This window comes from Heterodontus francisci, unplaced genomic scaffold (genome assembly GCF_036365525.1).
Source record: "Heterodontus francisci isolate sHetFra1 unplaced genomic scaffold, sHetFra1.hap1 HAP1_SCAFFOLD_64, whole genome shotgun sequence".
Classification (NCBI taxonomy): Eukaryota; Metazoa; Chordata; class Chondrichthyes; order Heterodontiformes; family Heterodontidae; genus Heterodontus; species Heterodontus francisci.
In genome coordinates, this window is record NW_027140221.1 from 4,254,831 (window position 1) to 4,270,759 (window position 15,929).

Below are 15,929 nucleotides of genomic sequence, written 5' to 3' on the forward strand. Positions count from 1 at the left end.
GTACAAGCAGCAGCAGCCAGGCTGCCACAAAAAACATCTCAGGATCCCACTCTGTAATCGAACCTCTGATGGTGTTCTAGTTTTGCTGAGATTGACTGATCGAGGTGCAGCTTAAACCCACTCACAGGTCATGGAAAGCAGCTTTTCCGACTGAGTGGAAGGGCCTCCCGTGATGACTTCATCTCATTGGCATTGGATCCGCTTGTAGGTGAATGTGGCGAAGCAGAAACAAACAGATCGCAGTCTCCTTTATTCTGTGGATCACTTTGCAGGTTCGTGTTCATATTAGTTGCGATAGATCAAAGGTACTGTTGGTATTTGGGAACATCAAGTAAGGTAAAGCATTAAAAACGTTACGAAAATATCTGTGTGGATGAAAGGTCAAAATGGCGGCAAAGGTAGCATCAGATTTTACATTCACTGATGACACTCAGCTCCACATCACCACCACTTATCTGGACTCCAATTTTGCTAAATTATAGAACTGTCCATCTGACATCCAGTGTTAGTAATGTCTTCCAATTAAATATTTGGAATCCAACCCTCCTGAGGCAGGGTCATTGGATATTTTAAAGGCTGATTTACATACACACTTCATTAACAAAGGTGTTAAACGTTATAGCAGGTGATCAGGAATGTCGAGTTGAGGTGGCGATCAGGTCAGCAATGATATTATCAAATACAGAGCAGGCTCGAAGAGACAAATGGCCTGCTCCTCCTTCGAAGTCATATGTTTGTATGTTCCTTTTGATCCGCACTCAAAAGTCCAATACCTAACTACCAACACCACCCCTCTCCCTGGTAATAGTCTGATATTAAGCTGGCATCTTCGAAACCTCAGTTTACATTTGACCCCGAGATGATCTTATGATCTTATATTTGTACCTTCACTAAGATCAAACATTTCTACATCCACAAAGTCGTCCGATCTCTCCCATATCTCAGCTAATCTGCAGCTGAAACCTTCGTTTTTGCGTTCGTTACCTCTAGACTTGACTATTCCAACGGACTCCTGGCTGCTCCACCACTTACCACTCTCGGTAAACTTGAGGTCAACCAAACCTCGATTGCCTGTGTTGTAACTCACACTAACTCCTGTTCAACTATCAGTCACCAACCTACTACATTGAAGCAACATCTGATTTTAAAATTCTTATCCTTGTTTTCAAATCTCTCCATGGTCTCATCCTTCCCGAACTCTGTAATCTCCAGCAACTCTACAACCCTCTAATTCTGCACTCCTCCAATTCTGGGGACTTGTGCATCCCTGATTTTCATCGCTCCACCGCTGGTGGCCGCACTTACAGTTGTCTCGGACCAAGCTCTGGAACATCCTCCCTGCTCCTCTCCACCTCTCCACATCGCTTTCCTCCTTTGGAACACTCGTTAATACCTACCTCTTCGACCAAGCTTTTGGTCATCTGACCCAATCTGTCCTTTTGTGGAGCAGTGTGATAATTGATTCTTGATGCGCCTGTGAAGTGCCTTGGTATATTTTATTATGTTAAAGGTGTTATGTAAACATAATTTATTGTTGTTGCTGAAGTTTAACAAACACGATTTGCCATTATCATATCCGTGCTGCTTGTCATTTATTAACCCATGTCTTTCCAAACAACACATACTTTTCTCCTGGGTTATGACCTCTAGAAATTTCTCAGGCAGTGTCGTTGGACTGACTGGCCTTTCGTTACATGATTTGTCTCACCTGTTGAATATCGTTATATTTCAGGTAAAGTTCTAACAGCTAATTAGTTGAGAACTTATTGTTATAGGTAAGTGTGCTCCAGGCAGCCACATTCACTGCTACACTGGAGTCATGTGATATGTAACACTACACCGGCCGCATGGCAGTTTCTCCAGGATGAATAAAAGCGAATGAAATATACAGAGTGTTCAGAAGTTCTGAAGTATGATTATTTGACATTTGTGGGAACCAGAAGACATAAAAGCGTGGCAACAAATATTTAAATCAATTTACTGCTGCATTAAATACAAAAAAAGCCCCACATTGGTGCCAGAGAGACATTTAAGATACGGTGAATTGTGCAAAAGCAAAAATGACCACAGGCACAGCTCTGAATGCTCAGCCATAGCTCATAATGAAAAGGATGGCTGGCGGTGTCATAGAGGCATTTAGGAAGTTTAAACAAAAGTACATATTGAGATTCAGCAGTTTTCTAAAAGGCAGGAATGAAGAGCAGTGGCTCAGCGATATCCTTCTGTGGGCAGAAGATAAAGGATTACATTTGTTTATTAGCTAGGAGCTGAGTAAAGAGGACACCAGAAACCCAGACAAAATAGTTGGAAGATTCAGCACCCATCTCCAGCCAAAATCAAATCAATATATCTGCAGATATGAATTTCAAGGCCTCATACAGGAGCTAGGTGAGCCTATTGAGAACGTAGTAACTTAGTTTAGTTTAGTTTAGAGATACAGCACTGAAACAGGCCCTTCGGCCCACCGAGTCTGTGCTGACCATCAACCACCCATTTATACTAATCCTACACTAATTCCATATTCCTACCACAACCCCACCAGTCCCTATATTTCCCTACCACCTACCTATACGAGGGGCAATTGCTAATGGCCAATTTACCTATCAACCTGCAAGTCTTTGGCATGTGGGAGGAAACCAGAGGAAACCCACGCAAGAACAGGGAGAACTTGCAAGCTCCACACAGGCAGCACCCAGAATTGAACCGGGGCCGCTGGAGCTGTGAGGCTGCGGTGCTAACCACTGCACCACTGTGCCGCCCTTCTTATGAACTTATAAACTAGGAGCAAGAGTAGGCCAATCAGCCCTTCAAGCCTGCTCTGCCATTCAATAATTTCATGGCTGAACAGATTACTCCACATTTCTTTCTACTCCCGAACACATTCCACCCCCTTGCTTATCAAGAACCCATCTACGTCTGCCTTAAAATTATTCAAAGACTCTGCTTCCAATATCTTTTGAGGAAGCGAATTCTAAAGACTCACGACCCTCTGAGAGAAAAAAAAACTCCTCGTCTCTGACTTAAATGGGCGACACCTTATTTGTAAACAGTGACCCCTAGTCCTCGATTCTTCCACAAGGGAAACATCCATTCCACATCTACACTCTCTGTCAAGACCCCTCAGGACCTTATCTGTTTCAGTCAAGTCGCCTCTTATTCTTCCAAATTCGAGCAGATACGAGCCTAGCCTGTCCAATCCTTCCCAGTGAAACAGCCTACCCATTCCAAGTATGAGTCTAGTAAACCGTCTCTATACTGCCTCCAACGGATGTACATCCTTCCTTAAATAAGGAGACCAGTACTATACACAGTACTCCAGATGTGGTCGCACCAATGCCTTATATAGCTGAAGCATAACCTCCCAACTTTTGCATTCAATTACCTTGGCAATAAGCGTTAAACAAGATTGTAAAATGCATCCAGAAAATGTAAGTTTAAGGACACTGATGAAAGACTGACAGATCAGCTAATTTGGGGTCTGCACTCCCATTAAGTACAAAATGTTCGAATTGGAATGGACAAGCTCAAAATGTAGCAGGCTGTAGGCTCTGCTAGAGCACATTACTCCACGAGCAGACAGAAGAAGACATTGACTTCCCAAAAGACCTGCCTTCAGTTAATTCAAGAGAAAGGCAGCAGGATTGATGCAGTGAAACAGCAACCAAAATGCACATTGGACAGACAGAAATGTGTGTAGGCGTTATGGATGGCCATATGATTACGCAGACAGAAGAAAATGTCCCTCATATTTATCAATCTGCAAAACATGCAGAAAGACCAATCACTAAGTAATGATGTGCAGAAAAAAAGAAAGAACGTGGTGTAGGAGTCACCAGGGACAGAGCAACAGGGCGCATGAACAGGAAAAGAAATAAAAATGTCCATACCGTGGAAAATGACGATGAGTTTGAGCACACGGTATATATAGGAATCATACAACTGCATGAAATGTCTGGATGCGACCGTTTCCAGAGAAACAAAATTCACACAACCATGCAGATCAGGAAGAGGGTGAGAAATAAGGGCACAACGATAAATCTGAAGGTGAAGATTAATACTGGAGCACACAGTAACTTTATCCTGCTCAGACTGTAGCAGAATATACTACGAGAAAAGTTGGATGACAATGGCTATCCAAGAAAAGATGCTCTGATAGCAAACAACGTCGTGCTAACAACATACAGGGGAATTGAGATTCGACTACGAGGAACAACGCAAATCAGAGGGACACACAAATGAAACGTTGTTAAGTGCATGTTCTACGTCCTTGAAACTGATGGTCCTGCTATGTCGGGTTGAGCAGTTGCAGCGAGCTGCAGATGATCTCAATAAAGCATGAGGAAGGAGGCGACACTGATGGTTGAAGACCGTACATCCATTGAAAGGCGCCCTCCAATCGAAAGCAAACAGGATCGGGGACAAATGTCCCCAAAGTGTTCTGATAAGACATTTAGATGCTTTGAAGATTTTGACTATCACAACAATATCGACCCAACGATAAAGCCAGTCACAGGATACGGGGTACAGTCTCAGGATATGGGATATTCCATTTAGCACCGAGATGAGGAGACATTTCTTCACTCAGAGCGTGGTGAACCTGTGGCCTTATCTACTGCAGAAGGGAGAGGTGGCCAAGCCATTCAATATGGAGATAGATACAGTTCTAACTGCCAAAGGTATCAAGGGATATTGGGAGAAAGTGGGAACAAGGTAATGAATTAGATGATCTGCCATGATCCTTTTTGAATGGCAGAGCAGGCCTAAAGGGCCAAATGGCCTACTCCAGCTTCTATTTTCGATGTTTCTATGTTTCTATGTAAGCGAGTGATTCAGCCCCCACATAGAGTACCAATAGAGCTAAAAGATAAACTTGCAAGGGAGTTCAGGAGATGGAAGGAAAAAAGGTGATCACCAGAGTCAGAGAGCCTGCAGACTGGCTAAATTCCAGCATGGTGAGAAAGAAGCCAAATGGATAGCCAGAATTGGCATGGATCCCAAAGATCATAATCAAGCAATAAAGAGTATTCGCGACCATATTCCAGCACAGGAAGAGATTCTACCTTCACTGGCAGGGTAACAATCTTTCCGAACGATTGATGCCAGAAATGCCTTCAGGAACGTGAAGCTTTATGAGGAATCTTCGCTGTTGATAATACTATAAACTCCTGTTAGTTCCAGAGATTGATGTGTTTAAAAATCGTGATATGTTCTTTTAAAGAAGATTATGATTACGTCAGCGAAGGAATGATTTGTACGAATGAATTGTAATGGATTATAATCAATTGATTGTCTGGATTTTACCCGTAATATCATGTGCTCTAAGAAAGGCTATGTATGCTAAGTTGAATGCAAGATGGGATATTAAGCCACGCCTGATAGTGTTAAAGTACTAGCCCGACCTTTGGGCAGGCGTCGGGGAGCGAGATGATAATGCTGAAATCAGAAAGTTTGCAGAACTTGGCTGATTGAAACCACAAGTATTAAATCATGATGCTGACGGCACAGGGCACGAGATTTGGGAGGCTATGCTAAGATTTATCTGGAACAGATAGGTTCCACAAGAGGATAAATGTCTAGTAAATGATAGAATAGCAACAACGTGATCGAATCAAAGAAAACAACTGTACGGTGTGTATATGCCAATGAAGACAGTCCGGGGAAAGGAGCAATGGGACAACAGTGACGTTAGAATTAGGCAATCATACGAGGAATGGCAAAATACAGACGAATATGGTTAAAGAAGTAGCGGATAAAAAAGGGCTGAAAATAAGGAACGATGCGCAGTTATCATGAGAGAATAAAGAACAAACATGTTGAAGACGACATCAGTTGTGCTCAGCAGCTTCGGGAAGCAAGAACTGAATGATGGCTGAATGTCTACTGCCTGCTGATAAGCGTACTTTTACTTATTTAATAAACTCCGATTTGATTTGCCAGTGCACGGCTCATCCAACTGTCCTATTGGACAGATACTGGTCCCAAAACCCAAAATAAACTTTTACACCCTTTGGATTGCACAAATTCCTTCGTCTATGTTTTGGAATTGACGTGAGCCAGGATGTGTTCCAGCAGCAAGTTGATAAGGAATACTGAGTATGTAAAGGAACAGCTGGCCTGGCTGTTGATATACAGATATATGGTGTAGATGATAAGATCATGACAGCCATCTACATGAAGCCATGGAGACAACCAGGTAAGCTGGGATCAAGCGAATTGCAGGCAGATGCATTGTGAAGGTGCCCAGATTCCAATTCTTCTGAATGGTGTACACATCTGATGGAGTTAAGACAAGTACTTAAAGAATCTTTACTAACTCCGGAATGGAAGCCCCAAGACACAACGGAGAATTGTGAAGTTTCCTTCGCTTGATCCAATGCATTAACTCCTAAATATCACACATGTCAGAAGGCACCGCAAGCCAGCAGGATCTGATGAAAGAAGATGGAGAGGACCCGTGGTCAGAGTCACACGCCAGGAGTGTTAACAAAATCAAAAAAGGTAGTATGTTAGGAGACAGGTTTCCTATACTACGACAGAAAGAAACCTGCCAATCTGCAAGTAGTTGCTTCAATGAAAGGACTGGGAGTGGCCCTGGTACAAGAAGAAAATCCGATAGCATTTGCATCGAAAGCTCTGGCATCAGCTGAAGCAAGATATGCCAACACAGAAAAAGAGATTTTGGCAGTTGTGTATGGGTGTGAGAAGTTCCACACATATCTCTATGGAAGACACTTCATAGTGGAGAGTGATCATCGTCCAACGGAGCAGATCAACAATATCAATCCAGGTAAATCACCAGCAAAGCTGCAGCGGTTAGGCTTGTGGCTTTGCAGTTAGGATTTCACTCTGAAATTAAAGCCAGGAAGAAAAATGGTACAGTCAGGCACGGTATCTCGGTTATTGCCACAGGAGAAACACAATATAAACGATTTGGATATAAAGGTTCATCAACTAGCGAACGTAATACCAGCAGCAAAAACGCAGTTACAGTTGCCCTCTCAGCAAGAGATCCAGGGAAGGCCTCATAAGATACATCAAACAGAGCCAACAAAACGGCAGTACTGGTCTATCAGAGATGACATCTCACTAGAAGACGGTATTCTGCTAGCCGGATCCAGAATGACCAAACCCAAAACAATGCAGGAAGAACTTCTTCAGAAGATACATGAAGGCCAAGTGGGAATGGGAAGTGTAAGCTGAGAGCCATATCTGGATAGGCACATACAAAGGTATGGAAAAAAATTGTCGACCTGCAATGTATGCCAGAATTACAGAAACACACTACAGAAAGAGGAGATGACAGCTTCACAAGTACCACGCAGGAGATGGCATACTGTGGAAGCCAAATTATTCAGAAAAAATCAACAATGATACCTCATAGTCGCAGACTACAATACAATGTTCCCTTTTTGTCCAGAAGGTAAAAGAGTTGAGAGCTACGCCAAGCATTCCAGCAGTAGGAGGTTAGTTTCTTCAGCAAGGTATTCCTGAAAATTAATATGATGATGGCACCCAACCCACCTCCAGAGAATTCAATGACTTTGCTTAACAGCTTCACCTCACTTGCCACAGGGACACGGGTATCAATAAAGAGATGACCACGCGGTGAAAAGAGACCTTAGAAAAAATCGGAGAGATGAAGGAAGACCCAAACTTTGACTTATTGTGACTTCGATCCACACCTCTCAAGGCTGACATGAAACTGCCTGCAGAGCTGTTGCATAGAAGAATGTATAAGAGAACTCTGCCATGAAAGATACATCCTTCAAGTACCCAGGGGGAAGTGAAACAACAACTCACTGAAGCACAGGCAGAAGATGTCAACGATATATCATGCATGCTAAATCCCTACCTGAGCTGTTGCAAGGATAAACTGTATAGGTACAGTATCCAATCATAAAATCCTGGAAGATAGAGAAAGCTGTTATTGGAGCTCATAATCCAAGGTCCTGCACCAGTGAGGCAGAAATGAGAAGAAACAGAGTCCATATTCGACCTCGAACTAAGCTGGAAAAAACAGAATAAAGTTATCAGCAACACCGGAAACATCACGAACCAATGGGATAACACAAACAACGTCACCAGAAAGTGGCACAACATTAGCAGCAGCAAGTACGGCTACTACAAAATCAGGACCATCTCACACAACATCACCTGCACAGCGTGTGAATTCACCACGGAAAGTGCCAAATACCAAATCTACAAGATGGACGTTCAAAATATTTCCAGCTAGGTGCTACCGTGAATAAAATGTTTAGCAAAGAAAAGAAGCCTTAAATAAGTTTCCAAAAGTGGTTTGGGTTATTTCTGATAGTCTACTGTTAATTTTTTTTAGTTCCGAAAAAAAAGTTAGTGAGTGCAACAGTAATACTCATGTGGAGGTGTCATTATTTTAAAGAAAGACTGATGTTTTATGTTGTTTGTAAAGAGTTAAAAACCAACGAGATAGGAACTTATTTTTATGTGTTAGGGTGCTCCAGGCAGCCACATTCACTGCTACACTGGAGTATGTGACATGTAACACTACATCACCCTAAAGGCAGTTTTCCCAAGCAGCATGGAAGCTGAGTGATACAAACAAAGAGCTCCAGCAGTTCCAAAGACTAATGCCTGATGATTTCTAACTTATGAAACCCGAGGACGTTGCACTACCTCTCCTTTTGTTAAACAGAGTGTAACATTTGTAAATCTCCAGTCCTCTGTCGCCAGTCCTATACACAGGGAGGATTGGAAGATTCTGGCCCGTTCCTCTGCTTTTTCCCACAATTCCTTCCATAGTCAGCCCTCATATATCCCTTTTGGGCCTGCTAAATGTTATACTTAATTGTGGCACGAAACGTATTGGATTGAGAGGAGTTAACTGAACCTGTTTGTTCAGTGACCGTACTTAATGTCAGTCTATATGGACTCTAATTGTATCACTGGAGGGTTTCTCTCTTCTATTAATAAGGGACTCGTTTCAATGTGTGATCCCATACTTTCACCTCCAGTACTAAAAGCGATCAGCGGCTCCAGAGAGAGGGAGAGGATAGATCGGAATCTGAGAGCAATAGATTGCAATGATACAACAATGCATGAATATCTGAAAAAATAAATTGGACAATTACAACAATGGGCCAGAATATGAGAACAGTAGATGGGAATGTTACAACAATGGACCGGAGTTTATCCTGGGATTTTGATCATCTTTCTGCGAATTATGATGGGCTACCATTAAAATGGCGGATCTATTTTGCACTTCTGATTATTCAATTCATTTACTACCAAATGCTCGCTATTGTTGGTGTACCTGGTAAGATGCTATATCCAGCTATTAATTCCATAGTCATGTTTAACTGCACTACTGTTCTTTTCATTTACCCCTCGCTCCTTGCTGATGTTGCTGCCCCTAGTAAGTCTCTCTTTCTAGCTATCAGATATGCAAACTATTTTTCATTGAAATACAGTTGTTGTAATTTACTTTCTCATCTTTGCTGCTGTTGCTGCCCCTGGATAGTCTCTATTCCCAGACGTTAGATGTGCAAATGCTGTTTCACTGAAATAGTGCACTTGAAATTTTAGATTTCACCGATCTTTTTCACAAACTCTGTTCCCTATCCACGAACTGCATCTCCCTCCCTAGCCAATGACTGAACATGCAACAGACTGTCAACAACCCCTGTGTTCTATTCAACCCGGAGCTGAGTTCCGACCCCTTATGCTCTCCATCACGAACGCTGCCAACTACCAACATCTCGAATATTGCCCAGCTCCACCTCTGTCTCAGCCCATCTGCTACATTAACCCCTCATCTGTGCCTTTGCTAACTCCGCACTTGACTATCCCATTGCTATCCTGGCCATCATCCAAGTTACATAGCTTTCCAAACGTCAACTCATCTGAACTGCTTCTGCCTGTATCCTAAGGTTCACCAAGTCCCGATCACACATCATCCCTGTGCTCTATGACCTACATTGGCTCCGGTCTGGCAGACCTTAATTTTAATATTATATTTCTTGTGTTTAAATCCCTCCATGGCCTCATCGCAACAATTAGTCCCTTTCCCTTGTTTATTTTTTCATATTCCTGCAAATCCTTTGCCTTCAAGACTTTTTCTAATTCGCCTTTTAGAATGAATTTATTTTCTTCTGTATCCTTCCCTGGCACCGATGCTACGGAAACCTGGATCCATAAAATATCTCTTTTGTACTGTTGTACACGTCCAGCGTGTCCTGCACAGTTCCCCATGTTTTTCAGGACTCTAGTTCATGTCCACTGTACTCCCGTGTTAGTCACCCACAGTTGAACATGCGTTCAGTAGCACGAGATACCCCCTCCAGTGTTATTTAAAAGTCCCAGGTATCCAACATGCAGGCTTTTGACTTATGCCTGCTATTGCACAGTTAGTGGAGGTGCTGTGGATGGTTTTCTTGAGGTTGTTTTGTAAGCTGCTGCAGACATTCAGGGAGGCCATAGGATTTAGTGACCCTACTCCAGTCAAAGATTGAGGACTGTAATTGCAGTACCTCTGGGTCTGCAACATTACCAATCAATTCATTAGAGGCTGCAGAGAAATTTAAGAGTTGCAAAAGGAGATGTTTTTCAGAGTTTCCAGGGCCGCTTTTTATACCTACACCTAACCAAGCAGCATTATGCGTGGTGCCTCCGATTCAACAAGAAACTGGTCATTTAGATTTATGCAACACAAAAGTAGGATATTCTGCCTGTTGTGGCCATTCTGGCTCTTTGAAAAACATTATCTAATTATTCACCTCACCTCCACTTTCCCCAGACTATGGCATTGATATGTTTTCTCTTTTCATTTTGATGTATTTGCCAAATTTCCTTTGGAAATATATATTTTTGGATCTGCTAGCAGCATGTTTGCAGGCAGGAAATTCCAGATGCCAACAGCTCATTATGTTAGAGAATTTTCCTCATTTCCGCACTGGTTCTTTGGTAATTACCTGAAATCTATGTTTTCTTAATACTGAACTTTCTGACACGAGAAAACGTTTTGCCTTAATTACCCGATCAAAATCTTCTTGAACTTCTATATTAAATCTCCCCTTACCCTTCACTGCTCGAGAAACAACAATCCCAGCTTTTTCAATCTCTCCATGCAACTGTAGGTTCTGATCTCTGGTATTACCTCCACTTCTCCACTAAGTCCTTGAAATCCTTGCCAAAGTGTAATGCTCAGAAGTGGACCCAATGCTCGAGCTGGGAACTAACAAATGATGGATAAAAGAAATATTATGATTTTTGTTACTCTGTGCCTCTATTTGTAAAGCAGAGGAGTCTATGTTTTTGAAAGACTTCTGAACTTGTCCTGCAACTTTCAAAGTTCTGGGTACGGATAACTCAGGTCCCTTTAATCCTGCATCCGCATGAAAATTGAACTGTTCAGTTTAAATGCCGTTTCCTCACATGTCTGAAGAGCAGGTATCTCATCACATTTCAGTGTTAAATTGCATTTGCCAGATGGCTGCGCATCTCACCAGTCAGTCTCTGTCTTCCTGAAATAGGTTACTGTCCTTCACACTGTTGATTAACATTTACCAGTTTCGTGCCATATGAAAACTTCGATATTATTCACCTGTGTACAAATGCCCATGACATATACATACATCAAAACAGCAGCGGTCCCAACCCCACTGTGAACTTCCCTCCAGACTGAAAAACAAGCTTTCTCCACTACTCTCTGCTATCTGTTGTTCAGCCAAAATCCGAGCCGTGAAGCCATTGATCCGATAATCCCATGATTTCCAATTTTGGTAGCAAGAATTTTATGTGTTGCTTCATCAAACACTTTTAATAAGATCGCCCAGTTCCAACTCCTTAACAGTACTTGAAATTCACTCTGCCACATTCGATCTGATGAAACCCTCCAGACTGGACTATTACAGTGCACTCCTGGCTGCTCTCCCACAGTCTACCCTCCATAAACATGAAATAATTCAAAGCGCTGCTGGTCATGTTTTAAGTTGCACCATGACCCGTTCACCTGGCACCTCTGTGCTCGCTGACCAACGCTGGCTCCCAGTTAACAAAAGTCTTGATTTTAAAATTATTTTCCTTGTTTTCAAACCCCCTCATGGTCTCGCCTCTCTATATATCTGTAATATCCTCCAGCTCCACAACCATCCTCGATATCTGTGCTCATGCAGAACTGGCTCCTCATGCATCGCTAATTGTAATCGCTTCACCATTGTCGGACTTGCCATCAGTTGTCTCAGCCCTAAACTCTGGAATTCCCTGTCCAAATCTCACCTCCCCTCTCCGGCGCTTTTCTCGTTTCCCACACCCATTAAAGCGTACCGTTTTGTCCATGATTTTGGCCAAATAGCTTAATATAGCAGAATGTACATCATAACAGCTCAGTGTCTTACTTGGTATTCTTATGCTTCTACCACACACCTTGGCAAGTTTACTTACAATAATGGCGTGTTACCAATGCATATTGGTGTCCTTGTGTCCGCCCACACAACTGCTCTGCTATTCCCTTTAGAATTCCATTAGACTTAGAATTAGAATTAGAACATTACAGCGCAGTACAGGCCCTTCGGCCCTCGATGTTGCGCAGACCTGTGAAACCATCTGACCTACACTATTCCATTTTCATCCATATGTCTATCCAATGACCACTTAAATGCCCTTAAAGTTGGCAAGTCTACGACTGCTGCAGGCAGGGCGTTCCACGCCCCGACTACTCTCTGAGTAAAGAAACTACCTCTAACATCTGCCACAGATCTATCACCCCTCAACTTAAAACTATGTCCCCTCGTGTTTGCCATCACCATCCGAGGAAAAAGACTCTCACTATCCACCCTATCTAACCCTCTGATTATCTTATATGTCTCCATTAAGTCACATCTCCTCCTCCTTCTCTCCAACGAAAACAACTTCAAGTCCCTCAGCCTTTCCTCGTAAGACCTTCCCTCCATACCAGGCAACATGTTGGCAAATCTCCTCTGCACCCTTTCCAAAGCTTCCACATCCTTCCTATAATGTGGTCACCAGAACTGCATGCAATACTCCAGGTGCGGTCTCACCAGAGTTTAGTACAGCTGCAGCATGACCTCGTGGCTCCGAAACTCGATCCCCCTACTAATAAAAGCTAACACACCATGTGCCTTCTTAACAGCCCAATTAACCTGGGTAGCAACTTTCAGGGATTTATGTACCTGGACATCAAGATCTCTCTGTTCATCTACACTACCAAGAATCTTCCCATTCGCCCAGTACTCGGCATTCCTGTTACTCCTTCCAAAGTGAATTACCTCACACTTTTCCGCATTTAACTCCATTTGCCATCTCTCAGCCCATCTCTGTAGCCTATCTATGTCCCTCTGTACCCTCCAACATCCTTCGGCACTATCCACAACTCCACCGACCTTAGTGTCATCGGCAAACTTACTAACCCACCCTTCTACACCCTCTTCCAGGTCATTTATAAAAATGACAAACAGCAGTGGCCCCAAAACGGATCCTTGCGGTACACCACTAGTAACTAAACACCAGGATGAACATTTGCCATCAACCACCACCATCTGTCTTCTTTCAGCTAGCCAATTTCTGATCCAAAGCTCTAAATCACCTTCAACCCCATACTTCCGTATTTTCTGCAATAGCCCACCGTGGGGAACCTTATCAAACGCCTTACTGAAATCCATATACACCACATCCACTGCTTTACCCTCATCCACCTGTTTGGTCACCTTCTCGAAAAACTCAATAAGGTTTGTGAGGCACGACCTACCCTTCACAAAACTGTGCTGACTATCGCTAATGAACTTATTCTTTTCAAGATGATTATAAATCCTCTCTCTTATAACCTTTTCCAACATCTTACCCACAACCGAAGTAAGGCTCACAGGTCTATATTTACCAGGGCTGTCTCTACTCCCCTTCTTGACCAAGGGGACAACATTTGCTATCCTCCAGTCTTCCGGCACTATTCCTGTCGACAATGACGACATAAAGATCAAGGACAAAGGCTCTGCAATCTACACCCGAGCTTCCCAGAGAATCCTAGGATAAATCCCATCTGGCCCAGGGGACTTATCTATTTTCACACTTTCCAAAATTGCTCACACCTCCTCCTTGTGAACCTCAATCCCATCTAGCCTAGTAGCCTGAATCTCAGTATTCTCCTCGACAACATTTTCTTTCTCTACTGTAAATACTGACGAAAGATATTCATTTAACGCTTCCCCTATCTCCTCTGATTCCACACACAACTTCCCACTACTATCCTTGATTGACCCTAATCTAACTCTGTTCATTCTTTTATTCCTGATATACCTATAGAAAGCCTTAGGGTTTTCCCTGATCCTATCCGCCAATGACTTCTCGTGTCCTCTCCTTGCTCTTCTTAGCTCTCCCTTTAGATCCTTCCTGGCTAGCTTGTAACTCTCAAGCGCCCTAACTGAGCCCTCACGTCTCATCCTAACATAAGCCTTCTTCTTCCTCTTGACAAGCGCTTCAACTTCTTTAGTAAACCACGGCTCCCTCGCTCGACAAGTTCCTCCCTGCCTGACAGGTACATACTTATCAAGGACACGCAGTAGCTGCTCCTTGAATAAGCTCCACATTTCGATTGTTCCCATCCCCTGCACTTTCCTTCCCCATCCTACGCATCCTAAATCTTGCCTAATTGCATCATAATTTCCTTTCCCCCAGCTATAATTCTTGCCCTGCAGTATATACCTGTCCCTGCCCATCGCTAAGGTAAACCTAACCGAATTGTGATCACTATCACCAAAGTGCTCACCTACATCTAAATCTAACACCTGGCCGGGTTCATTACCCAGTACCAAATCCAATGTGGCATCGCCCCTGGTTTGCCTGTCTACATACTGTGTCAGAAAGCCCTCCTGCACACACTGGACAAAAACTGACCCATCTCAAGTACTCGAACTATAGTATTTCCAGTCAATATTTGGAAAGTTAAAGTCCCCCATAACAACTACCCTGTTACTCTCGCCCCCGTCGAGAATCATCTTCGCTATCCTTTCCTCTACATCTCTGGAAATATTCGGAGGTCCATTAAAGACTCCCAACAGGGTGACCTCACCTCTCCTGTTTCTAACCTCGGCCCATACTACCTCAGTAGACGAGTCCTCAAACGTCCTTTCTGTCGCTGTAATACTCTCCTTGATTAACAATGCCACACACCCCCACCCCCCTCCCCCATCTTTTACCATCTTCTCTGTTCTTACTGAAACATCTAAATCCCGGAACCTGCAACATCCATTCCTGCCCCTGCTCTACCCATGTCTCCGAAATGGCCACTACATCGAGATCCCAGGTACCAACCCATGCTGCAAGCTCACCCACCTTCTTCTGGATGCTCCTGGCATTGAAGTGGACACACTTTAAACCAGGTTCTTGCTTGCTAGTGCCCTCTTGCGTCCTTGTAACCTTTTCCCTGACCTCACTACTCTCAACATCCTGTACACTGGCACAACAATTTAGATTCCCATTCCCCTGCTGAATTAGTTTAAACCCCCCACCCCCCCCCCCCCCCCGCGAAGAGCACTAGCAAATCTTCCCCCCCCCCCCAGGATATCGGTATCCCTCTGGTTCAAGTGAAGACCATCCTGGTTGTAGAGGTCCCACCTACCCCAGAAAGAGCCCCAATTATCCTGGAAACCAAAACCCTCCCTCCTACACCATCCCTGCAGCCACGTGTTCAACTCCTCTCTCTCCCTCTTCCTCGCTTCGTTATCACGTGGCACGGGCAACAACCCAGAGAAAACAACTCTTCCTCACTTTTCTCTCGACCTCCACACTTCACATCTTCTACAAATTTCGATATTGTCCTTTGTACCCCGAAGTCATTCATGTATATCATAAACAGCAGTGGTCATCGTACTGAACCCTGAGGAATGCCACTGTACAGCTCTCTCTGGTCCCAAAAACAGCTATTCACTAAAATGTTGGTA

At 43.5% G+C, this 15,929-nt stretch overlaps 1 protein-coding gene across 1 annotated transcript in view; it reads left to right on the plus strand.

The window, feature by feature from the left end:
• Positions 1-9,111: 9,111 nt before the first annotated feature.
• The window catches only part of LOC137359121 (probable G-protein coupled receptor 139), a 28,208-nt gene continuing 21,390 nt past the window's right edge, over positions 9,112-15,929 (plus strand). Inside the window, exon 1 of the mRNA XM_068025201.1 lies at positions 9,112-9,292. Coding sequence (XP_067881302.1) covers positions 9,112-9,292 — 181 coding nt within the window. The remainder of the gene's footprint in view (positions 9,293-15,929) is intronic.